The following is an 18,043-nucleotide window of genomic DNA, read 5'->3' as shown; positions in this document are numbered from 1 at the left end:
TTTCTATATGCTACGAGGGTTACCTAAGATACTTTAAATGCCTTATAATTGCTAAAATCGCGAGAAAATAAAGTTTTACCAAAAAAAAAAATAAATAAATAAAATAAATAAAATAATTAAATCTATAAGATTGAAATTGATATTTTCTTAAAAATTGATATAACTATTAACAATGTTATTTTTGCAAATTCAAGCTTATATTGATTTCAAGCCTTTTTGCTTAAAAAACCATAAGAACAATGTTTCCTGTCATATGATATGATGGAAGTATTGAAAATTTGGAAAGCTAAGTAATATCCCTATAAGATAAAATGGAATACATTAGTTTGTTACGGAGTATGTCATAAATCAATAGCTAATTAGCCAATGAATCAATCATGTATGTTGTTATGTCGGTATAAGTAATGCATATGTATGAGCAATAGATTTATATGTTGGTAAAACTATTAAAGACATGTAAAAAAAGTTTTTACATTGATTATATTGGAAGAGTGTAAACATATAATGCAGATGAGATTTGCTCTCTTGTCATACCCTAAGACTTTAAACACGTAATTTTATATAAGACGATAACTTTTGTCTTTTTTTTTTTTTCTCTATTGAAATTTTAGAACTGTAATAATGTTAATGAATGTGAGAGTAAAATGTTGGTGTTCATGTCGTACGACAAACACAATTACTATATCCGGTCTAAATTACTCGCAAGTTTGGGGTATTATTTGTGAGATATAAAATATTCCAAAGTTGCGAGTAATTTGGACCAGAGGTGGTAAACAAACTAAAAGAAAACTAGGGAAAACATTAAGCAATGGAGAGATTAAACACAGTCACTTGGGTAGCCTTTTGCTTTTCGGATTTCACCTTTACCTTTAGAGAATATAAATTTCTAGATTTCTAGCAAAAGGCCTTTGATATGGACTGTGGATGTTTGCAAAAGAGTCAAAGTAAGGAATTCCTCTGGCCCATACAAACTACAAAAATGTGTATAAAAATGCCCCACAAATCATCAATTCCTTAATTTACAAAGCTTCTCTTCTCCACTAAAAAAAAAAAGTTGATGATCACATTTCTCCCAATCCCAAAGAATCCTATACTCAACTATGGCTGACCAATTTACTACAACAACCGAGTCCATAATCATGGCTGCCCTCTCCACACTCACCTCTTCTCAACTAAACTCATTATCTCATTCTCTTTCCTCCACCTTTCGCCGCCACAACCACCACCTTGCATCCCTCCTCACCTCTCCCGCCCTCTTCACTCACACCATCAACCACCTCTACTCCCTCTCCCTCTCTGAGAAATCCCTCCTCGTCGCCCGCCACCTCCTCTCCTTCCTCCACCTCCTTACACCCTTCTTGTTCCCTTCATTGTCCCAAAAGTACATATCCTCCTCCAGTAGGGTCCGCCTTCGTGATCTTGATTCCGTCCTCTTACTCTTATTCTTCTGTGAAGTCTGCCAGCACCAGCCGACAACCCTAGAGTCAGTATCCCCTGCACACTGGCAGGGGATCCTGAAGCTATATGGCTCTGATACCATGTTAAATAACCTATCTACAGGCTTTGCAATGTCCCTAACACCCTACCAGGTGCTAGGGGCATTTGTAGACCTGGTAGTAAAATGCAGGAGATTTGTCAACACCAAAGGGTGTGGCAACGTGATCGAGGCCGGGAAGGAGGTAGCCGCCTCAGTCGACGCAGTGGTGGCGTTGCCCTCGATCGAGAGCGGTGGTGGGGTAGAGTGTGTGATATGCAAAGAGGAAATGATAAAAGGGAGGGATGTGTGTGTATTACCATGTGAGCATATATTCCATTGGAAGTGTGTGTTGCCTTGGCTTACTAAAAGAAACACTTGCCCTTGTTGCAGATTTCAGCTGCCAACTGATGATGTGTACGGAGAGATTCAACGGTTGTGGGATGCCATTGTTAAACTTGGTTTAAGTACAGAATGATATCTTCATATTTTATTAGTGGATGTTAATTTAAGTTTAGGATCAAATATTAACAATTAAGTAGATAGAAATACTGGTATATGTATGTCCCATGTACAGCTTGTTTTTCTAGCTGTTTATACAACTATAATTCGGTGTAGAATTTTTGTTTTATTCTGAATTTTCTGCTTTTTTTTTTTTAAAAAAAAAAAAAAAAAAAAAAAATTATATTTGTGTGTATTTGAGGGGGGTTTTAGGATAGAATATCCTTGGATAGTAGTAATCATGCAATTGTTCTTATGTTCCGTATATGACAGGTAATTTGTATGGAGAGTATTGTATAGCAGTAATAGCTTAGACATCCAAAATTCCAAATCACATGAAACTTCACTCTTTAGCCAAAATTGCACACGAATTTTGCCAAAATAGCATATATATATATTATTTTTTTTTTAAATCTTAGACTGGTCATTTTAAAGCTTTGAGTATTAATATTTGTATAAATTATAACACCGAAATACTGAAGACCCACATAATATATTTTTCGTTGGTATAAATTACAAATGATGGTCGAAATAAAGATTAATTAAAGGGTAAATGTAATAACAGGGATTATTTCATTTTTTTTTTTTTAAAGAATGAGCTTGATCTAAAATTGTAAATACCATTAAAACTTGTCAAGATATAAGTGGGCTAAAATAGAGTGGTAGATGACAAGGAATTTTTATGTGCCGCATGATGGTGTGTGTAATTGTATCCATGTGACGTAGAGTATAATAAATGGCCACAAAAATGAAAAATGCTTTCTACTTTTGTTATTTTACGCCACCGAAAGGCACTTAATTAAGGCAGGCAGATAACAATGCTAGAATATCTTTTGTGAGAATTGTGACTGTATAATGTACTCATAATGCATAACACTTACAAAAGGTATAGCCTATAACCTCTTTATCTTAGCCTTTAATTATTTATATATACTAAGTATATATTAGTAAAAATATACGGTGTATAAATGTATAATCAAAATTAGTACTTGTATACAAATTATATAGTAGAAAACTCATATTGTTACATCGCTGTCATTTACTTCCTATTTATACACGATTAAAAGACATAAACGCAAACATAATTGGAGTCATTAAAAAAAGGAACTCACATCAAGGTTATCACCAAAGCTATACCTGCATGTATCCTCTCTATGCTTGAACAGAGTACATAGGCAGGAGTTTAGACGAAGTGCAGGCCAAAAACAATACATTTGTTCATTTAAATGAGAATTAAAGGTCATCTATAACAGCAGCTAAAATCAATCATTGATTAAAAGACTTTTAAGTTAAACAACTGTCAAGTTTGTTGCGCATCGTCTGTAGAAGCTGGGTTCTCAAGAGGCGTGGAACTATCAAGCTGGGGCTGGGCTTCAACAGGTTGTACTTCTATATTTTTCTTCTTCTCCTTCATAATCACCTGTCTTGGCATCACTTCTAGCACAAAGCTTCCTCCATTCCAGACAGCGGCAGAGACCTTCAGAATTTGGAAGATCACAGACAGCTCATATGACAGGAAGATGGGAACAGTGAGTGCCATGGTTGCCACGGTAAACAGAGCCTGATAAACTATATACATCAACATTCGATTCTGGTCCCCAAGCAAGCCACTCAGTCGCCACAATATACTGTTTGCCTTTTGAGCTTTCTTTGAAAGTTCCCTACATTATTCAATAAATATTTCAGAAAGTGGACAACCAAACCAATTTAAGTCTTGGAGTATAAAATGGGTGCCCAAATGCTCTTTCAATCATTATAGTCACCATAGGAATCTACACTAAGTTACGGGCTTTCAGTTACTGTCTCTTTCAATGACACAATTCATATTAATATCATTAACCATCAATACCTGTAAGAGGTCATGACTTCTGGATCTCGCATAAGCCTCTGTCTACGCAGCACATTAACTATCAGAAAATAGAGAACTTGCCAAAGGGTGTAAGCAACCAATGGGACTAGAAATAGCCATGTACACAGGTATGATTGGTTTTCCACATAAGGCCATGAGACTCTACGATCAGTTCCTTCAGGATGCATGGCTGCAAAGGTGGTTGGATTCCACCACCGAATTGTAAAGAAAACCAAACCTGAAAAATCACCACATAAGATATTCAAGTTCTGAGCAGCTCAAGAAATAGGCTCTGCTTTCTTTGTAATAGATTGGAAAATCAAAGGGAAAAAGAAAAGAAAAAAAAATGAGGAAGATGAAGATGACCTTAGGGGAAAATTGATAAATGGTTGTATTAGCAATACAATCAAATCATTACTAAGAGGATTACAAGCCCAGGCCTTTGAGTGGCTGGACACTGCCATTAACAAACTAACACAAAAGAAAAACTTAATGGCAATATTTTAGATTATTGTGGATGACTATACAAAATAGTCATTTTTGGTTCATGCAACCAACCCTACTTATAGGATTAAGGCTTTGATTGATTGATTGAATCACAATATTTTCATAATTCCCTCTCTGTCTAATCTCTTAGATATAGATATAGCAGCTCCCCTCTTTTCTCTATACTAATTCATTTGTTTCCTCTCCAAGCTAATTTGTCTACACAAATTTCTAGTCTAAATAAATACAGACGGAAAATAAAGTAACAAATGAATTTTGATAAATATTTGATAGGGTAAAATTTCTGTCTTAACAGTTTATAATATAATAAACTAAATCCTCTAATTCTTTTCCGCAGCTGGATGAAGACACGTGTATGACATTGACACCTATAGGGTGACGTTTGATAGCGTCGACTTTAATTTGATTGTAGCGTGATGTTTGATGATGTCGCTTAATCCCGTTCAAATATGTTTGAGTGTATATGAACAAGTCGGCACGAATGTGATGCTTGTTGACTTATTTTAGAGAGAATTCCGGTATTATGAGCTATTGGGAATAATGATTTTTGAATCCTCTTTTGAAGGAGAAAAAGTATATTGATAGGAGATATGAACTCCTTGATTGGACTTAGTAGGTTTGGGCTAGGCCCTTGTTAAAACTTAAAAGTCTTTTAACCTGGTTCATTTAATTTATATTACAAACCGAACAGTATTTGATTAATTCGGATTATTTATTTGGGTTGGCAAAAATAATCAAAATGTATTAATCAACATGGTTTAAACCCAAATTTATTTAATTTAATCTAATGTAACACACTCATAAAATTTCCGTGTTTACAAATTACTCCTAACAGACTTACTCTGCACTACCAATTTTACCCCACTCCCTATACCTAATGAATTAAACTCTCCCTTTGTGATCATGAAAGCATATAAAGTGTAACCTTCTAAAACATCCTTGCACTAAGTGCAAACTGCAAACATTTCACTCCCAGTCTAACTAACAGCTCTTAGTAACTCAATGTATCGTGCATAAAATTACTGACTTACAGCTACTAAATATGTATCGTAGCACAGGTGTTATTGACTCAAAAGTTGATATGTTCTCAAAAATGTTCTCTCTGAATTGTTCATTGTCCTGTCAATTTACTGAAGCTCCAAAATCGTCATAGCTTGCTAATACCAAATAACCTAATTTTACAAGCACAAAACATAACACCCTACCAAAGTGTTAATTCCAGTAGAAAAATGCCTCAGAAACCAGTTTATTCTAAATTTTAGAACAACAGATAGGCTCTAAAGTGCAGGTTTCTAATTGCTGAGCCAAAAAGAAGGAACAAGCAAAAAAGACATGCAGAGTTGCAGACAGAAGAAAGGGTGATAGACTGATAATATTTCCGATTCAACTAGGCATAGATTGCCACGACATATGTACAGCAAATTGACACAACTAGTAAACATATGTTTTTTATGTTGTTAATTTCTCACAATCTTATTCAAATCCATACATACTGTCCAAATATAAAGTAAGCTTCTGGTAGCCAAGACTTGCCATGAAGTATTAAGAGCATAGAGTAGAAAAATGTTTGATAAAAAAATTAAAAAAAAAAAAAATTCATCAGTCCATATGAATTCTTTACTTACCAGGTAATAGGTGAATGAGGACACTAGTAATTTTGTCAATTGAATTAAAAACCAAGCTACATCTCCACACAATAATTGCCCATGCTAAAGGACCCTGCAGTGGCAAGTCAGGAACAGATTAAGATGGATGAAAGGAAATTCCCCAAAGTAGCATAAATAAATAAATAAAAATCACATACCTCAGCAAATGAAAAGCAAACCATAAAAAGCTTTTCATTTTTCGGATACATGAGAAGTGTAACCAAGAATATTGTATTCGCATAGTAGCAAAAATCCTGTTACAAAATGAACAATCACAATGAGAGGCATTTCTTCATATCTTTGATCAAAAAAGTAACAATGAAAAGAGATATGACAACAACTATTAGATATTCTTCCAATAAAAGCTAATCTGTACTGTTCTTATGTACATTAAGTGTCAAGATACATTATGGAATGAAATATGATAAACTTATTGGCCTCAATAAGCAGCAACGTGAAGTAAACCAACAGCTAAGTAACTGCGTCATGATAAACTCTTGTATAATGCATTAGTCAAAAGAAACATTCGAGCTTCAAGATGGTATATAGGTATAAGTTCACTTCATATACCTCCATGGCTCCATTATAGAACTGTAGCCCAAGATAGTCTCAAAAATCAACTATCACCACCCTTTCCTTGTAATAGAATTCTAATAATAGTTGAAGCCTTGAAGGTCTTGATGAGAACACTATTTACCAAGTTCTAAGAATACAGTCCTATTTTGTCCAGATATTCTTCAACCTTACTACATCTAAAATGACTCAAGTAATTGGTAATTTGGTATACTTACTGTTATAGAGTATTCAACTTACACCTCAGAATCCCTTTACAAATTCAAGGCATCAAGCTTTGCAGTGTCATTCTCCAGAAAAATTAGACCATTGACATGAGTTCAAGTTATGGGTAGAAACTTTGTCACAAGGTTAAACTATAAATTTTATAACCTGAACATATGAATTTCAAAATGAAAAATGGAAAAATTATCTCAGAGGCAAAATAAGAAAGGATAAATAATATCAGGAGTCAACATGTTCAGAATTTAGACAGGATAAACCAATATGTAAATAAGCATAGTACATCAACCTATAAGGCCATTACAACATTCACAGTGAGCTCGGGGAAAGTAGCTGACATGGAGATGGTACATGGAAAAATAGAATCCAACAAGCCCTTAATTCCAAGTTTCCTTCTACAACAAGGTCGTGATCTAATCTCCTTTCTCCGTATTTGAGTCAAGTATTAAGTGGATCAGGGAAGAAGAAAACAAAAAAAGCACAATTTGATGCAAGGAATCATCTTCTAATAAAATTGTAAGAAAAGTAAACAAAGGTATGTCCTCTTGATATGGGTTTCCTTCTTAAAGAGAAGGCTAATAAGAGCTTGCCATAAATATCTTGCATGCCTTGAGTCAGTTCATTTCTTGAAATTCATTCCAGGATTAATCTAAAAAAAAGAAAAAAAAATAATAATTTATACAGAGTATTTATTACCCTTTTTTCTCAAAATTGGGCAATGGCTTATCATTATATTACGCCTTTTGAGTTCCAACTTTTCTTCTACTTCCATTTTCTCTCAAGAACAATCATTAGTCATAAGATCTCAACAGATATGGACATATAATGATACCATAGGATAAAGAACAGATATCTTACATTATTTTAACACCTATGAACTACCAAAAGAAAAAAAATAAATTCCAGCTGTACTTAAACTTCTAAACCAGAAGCAAAAAGCCCCAAGGTCACTAACGGCATGTTTGGTAGCCAGTAATAAGCATGTGTTTTCTTCATGTTTTTTCATTACCACCCATTACCACTTGGGAGGAGGTATTAGGTGAAAATGAAAATTTCAATAGAAAAATGGTCAATTACGGGGGTGCTAGTATTACTATGGGAATGAACCTTGAATCTGCTTATAAATTTACAAATGAATTCATTCCCATTACCATCATTTATGGCCACCTACCAAATGGGCCATAAGAGAAATGCACATCAGACTATATAGACGCAAATTCCCTAGCTCTCCAATACACAAGCTATGAGTCACACATTACCCTGAATTGCCACGATTATTTTGAGATGCTTGACTTGCACTATGTTCCTTGAAAATTTAAATCTGCTTTTAAGGATGACAGGTTTAATGTTATCCACAACAATTTAAGCACAATAGCACCTCCACATACAGCCTTACATGGTTACATCCATATTATTCACCAACGCTTACTGTACAGCTCCCATAGTCCCATCCAAGTTGTAAACACCAATAATACAAGGCAACATAATTTATGATTTGATTGCGTAAAATTTATTAGCTAGTCTCTTTCAGTAACTATTATATAATTTTATTGGCAGAACTTAAAATCTTATTTACTTGAAAATGAATCTCTTAATACATAAACTTTTCATTGAAGAAAATTATGATACAAGGATGTTCATAGCACTCTCCAGTCCAAATTATAAAATTTTAAAAAAATAAAATATAAAAAAGGTTTCATAAGGGTTTGATTTCATTTCCAAGGTTTTAGTTTCTCCTTGAGCAATACACAGCCTACGTATGGACATAAACAACAGTAAAACATAAACTCACCTCTCTATACAATAATACAAGAAATCAAAGAAAGAGAAAATTTCTATTCAAAACTAATAAAACAGGTCAGGGCAAGGCAAGGCCAAAAGGGATTCTCAACTTTTATAGTTTATAAACATCGATACTTGGTTAAGCTCCCATTCACACCACAATACTTCTCCTCCCCATACAAAGATCTAATAGACAAAAATAATACAGCAGGTCAATCCTACGGTGACATAGTAAAAAGTAAAAACTTTTTGAGGTGGCAGGATATTTTCTCAAGTATGCACTTTTATCAAGATAAGCCTAGGTTATTCAACATTTTCCAAAAAAACCATTTGTTAGAAAAGCCTATATTCACCAAAAAATGTCTAACTCCACAAGTACTACTTTGAAAAAAAACAATACAAACCACATTTTGAAACTTGAGAAGGTTGGGATAAAAGGGGTAATGAGGTGAGAGAAGATAAGGGGATACATTTTATCTATGTTTTGTTTGAATTAGATGATTGCAACATGTATGACCTGATAAGGTATGAAATTTTGGTGTTTTATCTAAAGTATTCCAGTACAGGAGAAGTGAGTTAGCAAGCTTCAGAACTCAACAAATTGTACTTCTTGTACAAAACTACAAATTATTATTTAGGAAAAAAAAAAAAAAAAAAAAAAAAAAAAAAGAACTGCTTCCTTTTTTCTTTTGTAACTTAAAATACTTTAACTGACTTTAGTAAGGGTTTTAAGAAGCACCAACAAAAATGATTTCTTCATCAGTTGCTAAAGTACTGCAGTATAATTCAGTAACCGTCAAAGATAAGAGGTTTCTATAAAACACCCTTCCATTCATTTAGGGGTCGTTTGGTTAGATCATTTGGAATAGAGTTAGAATCCATTCCATCTAGTTTTTTGTTTGGTTGAGGTTTTTAGTAACGGAATCTCGTACCCAAGGGGTTCTAAACCCCCCCCCCCCCCACCAATACCCACCCCTCCCCCTAAGATTCACAATCCATTCTATTAATGAAGGATAGAATCATTCCAACAATAAACCAAACAACTTTGGACTATTATGGGTTTTAGAACCCATACCTCTCTAGTATGAGATTCCATACCAATTCATTCCAATTTGATGAACCAAAAAACTTTAGGACCACTATTGACTAACAAATGGCTGAATTGGCTGATCTTAGAGAGCACTTCTCAATTAAGGTACACTACACATATTAGAGTTAAACTTGACAGTAAAAATTGCAATTGGAAAACCAGCACAACTTTAGGCCCGTACAGCTCACGGAATTTAAGTTGCTTAACTTACCAATAAAAGCCATGTCTTATCACCCATATAAGTATATTACAGAGTCCAATGTTAATCAATAAGGTTCATGCATAATTCGCCCAATATCTCCTTAAATTCATTGAGAAATGCCACCATGCATTACATAAGTGGAATGAATAGTGGACTACAAAATCAATCGGAACTCGCTAAATTATAGAATAAACAATGCCTTGAAACATACTTTACTACTCTGTTAAACATACCATTAATGTGTAATGAAATAATAAATTGTTGGTAGTTGAGACCAGACTTACCAAAAGATAGTAATGCCACTTCTTGTACCGATAGTAAATCCATCTCAGTGGAACAAATATGACATAAAATAGACAGTACACAATAGGAACATCTTGTGGCCCTGAAAAATTAAAAATTGGACAATAAGTACTACGATTTAACAACCTAAATCTACACCTAAAACAAAATAAATGCTGCAAAACAAAAATTCAGATTGGTAAGAAATTAAAGACTCACTTGCCCCAAGTAGAAAGCAAAATCCTCCAAACCCAAGTACACCACACAGATAAGTAACCTGCGATCAAACAATAAATCACAAAAACCCCACAAAATTTCAGCTGCACATTTAAACAAACACCTTACATACATTCAATAAATTAATAGTACACAACCAGAACCCAGATGCCAAAACAACTCAAAATCTATAAATAACCATTAAAAATACCTTATTGATGAATCTTTCGTGTTCTTCAGCTTGTTTGGCAATCCTTTCAGCATGTTCAGAGATAATCTTCTTCGTTTTCTCTCTAGTTTCTGCAACTTTCTTCAATAATTAAACATACCCATTTCAGAATCAATCACAAAAAAACCAACAAATTTGAAAATAATCAAAGAAAAAACCAGAAAAATTGGTGGGGTTACCTTAGATCGATCCTTTAACCTCTGTTTAACTTTCTCAAATGAATGTTCATATTCATTGATTTCTTCAAATCCCTCATCACTGCTGGGCATTTTGAATCCTTTACTTCCTAATTAAGGTTGCTCAAAATTGTTCAATGGATCAATCAATAAGATTTTACAAATTTCTAAAATTGGAAGTTTTTTTATGCAAAATTTGATATCGAGAATATTCAATTAAGTGAATTTTGGGTATTCTGACAAGATTATTGTTAGCAATACACGTCAAAATAAAAAATAAAAAATAAAGGTGGTAAATAAAAAAGATTATCTATCGATTGAATCTGTTCATACGTGGAGTCGTGGACAGTGTAGATACTGTCCACGTATGAATCTTGGAACTTACTGTTTTTATTTGCCAAATTATTGCAGATTTTTCTAGAAAGAATATTGTTTTAACTTTGAAGTATGGTCTCAATTTGTTTTGCCTCTTTTTCTTATTTTGTCATTGAATTTAATTTGGCTAGACTCAACAATGGGGTTGGACTAATTCGGGTAAGTCCAATTGGGTTTTAAGTCGGATCGTGTTAATGCGAGTTTTGGTTTTAATTCATGTATAGTATATTTGTATTCGATTTTATAGACTATTAACTATTAAGTTGGTTGGTTTGTCAAAAAAAAAAAAAAAAAACTATTAAGTTGGTCAAGTAACGGGTCAAGACTTTGGATACGTATTAGATCGGATCGACCTTTGAACACTAGGGTCATCATAACGTTATAAGGAAACTTATGAAAAATTGAAAACAATTTCAGCATTGCAATTGGATTAATGACTTCCAGGTTTTGAGAAGTATCCTCTGTGCATCAGAATTTAGACAATTAATGCTCAATGAATGATTTGTATGTATCTATTTAGTAATCCTAGCATTTCTGAACCAACAATAACCCAAAAAGATCATGTCCTTGTAAGATCATGACTTGTTATAAATAAATAGTGTTATTAAATTAGTAAGAGATTAAACTTCTCTTTGCATCTTAAACTTGCATCATTCTGATTCTATCCACTTAGTCTTGTCTCTATAAACTAACCCAAACTGCACCACTTCAGACATTCAGAGGGTTCATAGTTCCTGTTGTAAACTCTAAAGGCTGTGCTCGGTTGGTGGATGGTTAGCATGAAGGTGAACCGTGGCATAAAAAATGGCAAATTGCTCTGTTGTGAAGTCTAGTATTATAAGGTACATCGTTGTCAAATATCAAGTTGCCTCTTACCCTACCGAAGTTACTTCTGTAGCAGTTAGGGCATAGCTTGTCGTCAGAGAGTCAGATTACAGGAAGGATAACAGGATCAGACACCAAGCATTGGAGCAATCCCAACCACAAATTGTTAAAACTTGGGGCTGCATTCTGCCAGCTTGGAAGGGCAATTTGCTCTTATCTTATGGTGGAATAAGGCTTTTGTAGTGCAGGCTAGATTGTGGAGACACCAATTTTGCTGAAGTGAGTCATGCTTATTGCTTAGCATCATAAGTTGAATAACTCAGAAAAATCTGTTGGGTTATGACAGTCCCTCGAATACCACTCGAGTTTAGCGTCCTATCCTAACATGTAAAAAGGTAAAATATTGTTCACCTAGAGCACAACCTGAACAGGGTTAGAACCACAAGGGTAGCGATTCGGAGTGCATGGATTTGTTACATGATCACTCCCAACTTTTAACAATAAGAATCAAATTGAAGAAACATGCATATACAGATTACAGAACAGCAACTTGAAAACTCTTAATTGCAGGTTTGGTGCTCCAGCTATTCTCAAGGTCAACTGGGGCCTTGACCAATTTTCTTATCTGCCTGTGCAAATCCATTTAAAAAAAAAAAAAAAAAAAAAAAAAAAAAAAAAAAAAAAAAAACAACACAGAAAATACTACGGAGTAACAATTAAGAAACAGGAAGCAGATTAAAGAACTCTGGACACACAATAAATTGCATTCTTCTGAAAATCAACAACTGATTTCAGAATAGTGGAAAATAGTTAGTGACAGGGTACTTCCTACAACGTAGATTACAAATCTGAATGCACAGTTGATAAGATAACATAGTGATCTGCAAGCTAACTGATAGAATAAACATAATTCTAGACACACGTCTGGACACAAATGTAACACCTGATAACGCATGACACTAAGAGCTACCACCTACACAATTAGCAGAATAACCACAAACGAGTGGAAGTACAATAGAAGTGATGAGAATTGCCAACTTGAAACAAAAAGATCAAGGCCTTGCTCTTTTGTTGCTGCATGATGGGCACTTGTACTGCTTGATATGCTCAGCCCTAGCTGGAGTGATCTTTACACACTTCCCATGGAACCATCTCTCACATATATCACAGCAAATCCAGAACTCATCTGAAGCATAATTATCTCCACAAGCCCCGCAAAGCGTATCGCCATGTTCCTCTTCAAAATCCTCATCCAAACCATCTTCTTCATCCTTTTGTGGTTGTGGCCCTTTTGAAGAATACTTGGCCTGCGATTTAAAGTCTCTCATTATAATTCAATAAAACAAATGAAAAGGGAAATTGAAAATTTTGATCACAGCATTTAGTAACAACGTAATTTCAAATAATGCTACACCTTATGACCAGTTCATTACACAGCCATCGAATGTAAAAATGGTGAAATGCAAGTATGCAACAATTTACTCCAAGACCATTCATTGATAGCTACATAGTGTAGTCATGCAATAAAATCAGATTTAAACATTGATGTCAGCCACAGTTTTTTCGAAAGACAATGCCCCATGTGACTGTAATTACAAGCACTGCAAAATGAGCCTATTACAGAACCCAATGGCCCCACTAGCAGATGCAAAAAAGGTTGAAACATGAACTAATGAGCACAAAAGGCAGGTTCTTCATGAGCAGACCTAACCTTCACTGGACCTTTCTTTTCTGCCAGTGAAATATCAAAAAATTCTTAAGACTGAAAAACTGTTAGGCACATGTCACTTCACCTTGTATTTTACTGAAAAACTGATTTTTACTAATTAAATTTAAACTACTTTTAACTAAAACTGATGATATTGATGAAACCTAATTTTAACAGATCAGGTGATCAAAACTTGACTTTTGCTAATAATCTAATTCAGCGGAGTTTTTATCACATGACTAAAACTGTTAAAATTTTTGCTAATGAAAAACTAATTTTTACTTATCATAGCATACTTTTAATGTAATTGAATTTCTACAAGTCCAAAAGCACCAACACCACCAAGCCTTACAATATCATCATCAGAAAACCAATTTACTAATTACAGACAAGAATCCAATAAAAGATAGCAGTGATAAGATAGCAGTGATACATTGTCCAACCAAGCAACAATAACTTACATCCCAAGTTCTAGAAAAACAAAAATCATGTCAATGGTGATTTATTTCAGAATAAGTAGTTTTAATCAAAACAAAATCCAGCAAACAGTACAAAGACACAAAAGATGTTTCAAATAATAATACATTTAGACCAGTTTTATTATCTATTAGAGATTGTGAGCCGGCACAGCACCAGGATGACATAGTATAGAACTTTTCTCATTGCAATAAATGCCCCTTACTCCCAAAAAAAACATGGAAGAAAATATATTCAACAAGAAAAAATTGAAGTTACTACCTAATCCTAATGCTCATTTGAGAACTTGATTTGTTTTTCTGAAAAGCTATATAACAAGAATGGATTTGCACACAATAGTATAAAGTATCACCAGGAAAAAACTCTTAAGCATGGGTCTACCGGGCTAGTATCATCAGGAACAAGGATAGGTCTACCCAAGTACTCAGCTAGCCATGGGTAGTACTCAGCTAGCCATGGGTGAATATCAATAAAGCAACACTGATATGGAGTTATGGACACAACACAGCATAGTGAGATGAATCTATTCAAGAAGCTTTGACTAAGTTTTATTTTACCAGCTCGTAATCTACTGCAACATTCCCCCAAATAGAAGGAATACCATTTACAAAAAGAAAACCAAAAATTTGTCGACAACAATACTCATATTCTTGGTGTATAACACTACAACATCCAGTTGAGATAATACCATGTGGAAATATAAGATTCATAACTCACCGAATGATATCTAAGATAAATAAGATAAAGTAGTATTTGAGCTTACTACAGTTGCCTGGTACTAGACATCAACATGACACAAAAAAAACAAGATATGGAGGTCTCCATTCTCTAAGACTCTAACTGCAGGCAAATTATGATTTTATCATTCACACAAAAGAAATACTAAGGATATGCTCATCCATGGACATGTTCTATCTCATAGACATAGTACCAACATAATCATTCCCCTTGGATGAATTATTGATTTTCCAATAGACATACACATCAGTTATCTCCAATTCTCATTGCACATATCAATTTCTGTAATTAATGCAACTACCCATACAGTGATGAACGTTTTGCAAAGATAACTAACAAATAAACATGACTTACTGATTTTGAGTTTGATTTGGATTTGGTGCTGCTGTTGTTTGAAACTGATGTCTTCTCTTTGGAATTTGATTGCTTCTTTGCATTTCCACTTACAACCTCAAATATTGTAGGTAAGTCATTGATCATATTAAACAGACGCTTCCTGCAAAATAGATGAGAAAATACAAATTTGATGATGATGATGATGATAGCACTGCCAATAGTATCTTAAATAATAACAACAGAAACAATAACAGCAATAAACACAAAGATAATAACAATCTGACCAAAAATATATATATATACAATTAAAGCTACGCATAATATCCCAATATTGAAAAACTTTTTTAAAAGATAAAAAATGTTGCAAAACTGAAAGGCAAGGGGGAGATGAAGAAATCATCTGCGTTCAATAATTATGGCTGCACTCTGAAAATGCTTACCAAACCAGCAAGTCACCATCAAAGAAAAGGCCATTTGTGTTTCCATTCCTCTCATTTCTCTTGATTATATAACCAAGGTTGTATAACCAGGGTTGAATAAAAGAAGAAGAAGAAGAAAAAGAAAAAGCAGGTTTCATAAATTGTGAGACAAATTTCAGTTAGGACTTCACAAAAACAGCTGATAACAATGCTAATTGTACAGAGTGAAGCAATTGGTATGCTATATCATGGGAACTTCCCAAGATACCCTGAATCAGGTGTTGCAATAAATTCTGGCACTACATAATTTGAGTAGAAAGGAGAAAATTAAATACCTATCAGATTTTTCGAAACCAAATCTGGCACCAAAGTAGAAGGCAACAGAAAGCAACCATGCATCACTATGAACAGCAACAAGCAACAGCCAGTCCTTTGATTGCATGCCATCTCTGGCGAAGTTAATACCCAAAGCAGGCTCAGGGAGTTCTGGAGGCACCTCTTCTGCTGGCAAGTTCACTTCCCACTGCTCATTTGGAAATCCATATAGACAAAGGTTCTCCTTCTCTGCAAAATGCACTAGTTAAGCAAGCCAAACAAAGCATTCACTGCCAACCTGCTACAACAATTATTAAAGCAAGCAAGCCAATTGGTGCTAGGTAAAATAAATAGGGGGGCAGGGTGGGGGGAGAAAAGAGCACAACAACTACCACTACTTGGACTGCAGGCAAATAACAACAGAAAAATTTATTAATTGAATCACAGGTGTAGATAGAAACTAATATACTCGGTACCAGATACAAAAATGTACACTTTTTTCAGAGTTACCACTTTAACCTGAACACAAATCAGAACTAACTCATCACAATCCAAAACCTTTGACCACCTAATCTTTCTACACAAAATGAACGCCAAACACCTTTTCATACCATAAATGGTTTAAAAGCTTGACAACATACAGTCATTACTAGTATAGCTCAAATATGCATATAAATCATACTCCCTTTGTTTCTCAATAGATGCATCACTTTGACTTTTTGCATTGTTTATATACTTACTTTGACCACCAATAACTTTAATTATATGTTAGCGAAAATCTGAATATATATATATATATATATATATATATATATATATATATATATATATATATATATATATATATATATGTATATATATTAAGATGACATTAATTTTATATATTAGTAAAAAATAACATGGTTAAAGTAAAAATATAAATAGGGTAAAATTCAAACACAGGAAGTACTAAACAGACATGGACTGATGGACATCCACTCATAATGGATAGCTTATTAAGAAATCTTACTGTAATACAAAGAATCAAGCATAACCCGAAAATGGAAACGAGGCAAAGAAGGAAACACAAAGGAAAGGTAATTTTTTAAAGCCAACCAGCAGCAAAGTAACCAATCCACCAATCCAAATTTCCTCATAGTAGAGAGTTATCTAGAACCCAAAATTCTCTACTGTTAGAATGCAGCTTGTAAAAGCTACTTTAAACATGAAAGACCAAACATTCAAGAGCTCAAAGAAACTAACATGACAAACCCAATGTATTAAATTCGAAAGCTACTAATAAAACAATAAAATTGCAAAAATGGAATCGAAAAATCTGGCGAAGCATAGATAATAGAGTAATCGCTACAGTTTACTGAGACAACACAATAAGTCTTATTTATATACACTAAAACAGAAATAATCAAACAGTAATCAACTGCTAAAAAAAAAGTTAGCCAATATAAATAGCATTATCATTAAAAAAAGAAAAAGATTAATTCCTTTTCCTAATTTCGGGACCCAAAAAGCGCAAAGAATAATCAATTGAACAAACATTACATGCTAAATCTACACATTAATCAACATTCAATAAAATCTAGTGCACACTATAATAATAATTAGCTCCCAGAAAATTTCAAAAATTAAGCAGAAATTCAACATCAAATCCCAAAAATAATGATAAGAACCCTAACCTGGGTCACATTGCTGGTAAAATTCTTCAACATCTGCAACAAAAAAACCCAGAAAATTCAACGGTTAATACAAACACAAAATCAAAGAACCCTAAAAAATTACTGCGCTAAATAAAAAATCAAATAATGGGGTTGAAAAATCTCGAGTAATACCAGTAGTAAGAGCTTTGATCATGCCAGCTCTTCGACCCTTGAAATCTCTGAAAACCTCTTCAACAGTTCGAGGATTGTACTGTGTATTTCCGTCCATATTTTTTTATTTTCCCTCGAAATCTAAAGAGGGGTTTTGGTTCAAATTTGAGCAGGAAGTAGAGAGAGAAAGAGAGCAAAGAGGAGAGAGAAAGAGAGGAGAAGAAGAGAGAGAGTATTCAAAGTGTGTGTGCTGAGAAATTTAATTAGCAGAGATGACCAGAAATTATTAACATTCG

General features: G+C 33.9%; 2 protein-coding genes and 1 pseudogene across 2 annotated transcripts; 1 reads left to right on the top strand and 2 right to left on the bottom strand.

Annotated features, from left to right (window-relative positions):
• Positions 1–766: 766 nt before the first annotated feature.
• On the top strand, positions 767–2,121 carry LOC145634554 (E3 ubiquitin-protein ligase SGR9, amyloplastic pseudogene; annotated as a pseudogene).
• Positions 2,122–2,946: 825 nt separating this feature from the next.
• Positions 2,947–11,019, bottom strand: LOC145634553 (glycerophosphocholine acyltransferase 1-like). Its single transcript, XM_081685978.1, has 8 exons — positions 10,753–11,019; positions 10,556–10,654; positions 10,348–10,405; positions 10,131–10,231; positions 6,136–6,231; positions 5,957–6,050; positions 3,825–4,062; positions 2,947–3,636 (listed from the first exon to the last, which is right to left on the bottom strand). The coding sequence occupies exons 1-8, from the start codon at positions 10,840–10,842 to the stop codon at positions 3,276–3,278; spliced, it is 1,137 nt and encodes a 378-aa protein (XP_081542104.1). The 5' UTR covers positions 10,843–11,019; the 3' UTR covers positions 2,947–3,275.
• Positions 11,020–12,684: 1,665 nt separating this feature from the next.
• LOC145635823 (PHD finger protein ALFIN-LIKE 5-like) lies at positions 12,685–18,043 on the bottom strand. The gene is made up of 5 exons (XM_081687185.1): positions 17,769–18,043; positions 17,616–17,648; positions 15,963–16,191; positions 15,227–15,368; positions 12,685–13,256 (listed from the first exon to the last, which is right to left on the bottom strand). Exons 1-5 carry the CDS (start codon positions 17,863–17,865, stop codon positions 13,002–13,004), a joined length of 756 nt encoding a protein of 251 aa, XP_081543311.1. The 5' UTR covers positions 17,866–18,043; the 3' UTR covers positions 12,685–13,001.

The sequence above is a fragment of the Chenopodium album genome, chromosome 6, assembly GCF_948465745.1.
Source record: "Chenopodium album chromosome 6, dcCheAlbu1.1, whole genome shotgun sequence".
NCBI classification, from domain to species: domain Eukaryota; kingdom Viridiplantae; phylum Streptophyta; class Magnoliopsida; order Caryophyllales; family Amaranthaceae; genus Chenopodium; species Chenopodium album.
The sequence above is the reverse complement of the archived record's forward strand: the minus strand, read 5'-3'. Positions and strand labels throughout refer to the sequence as shown.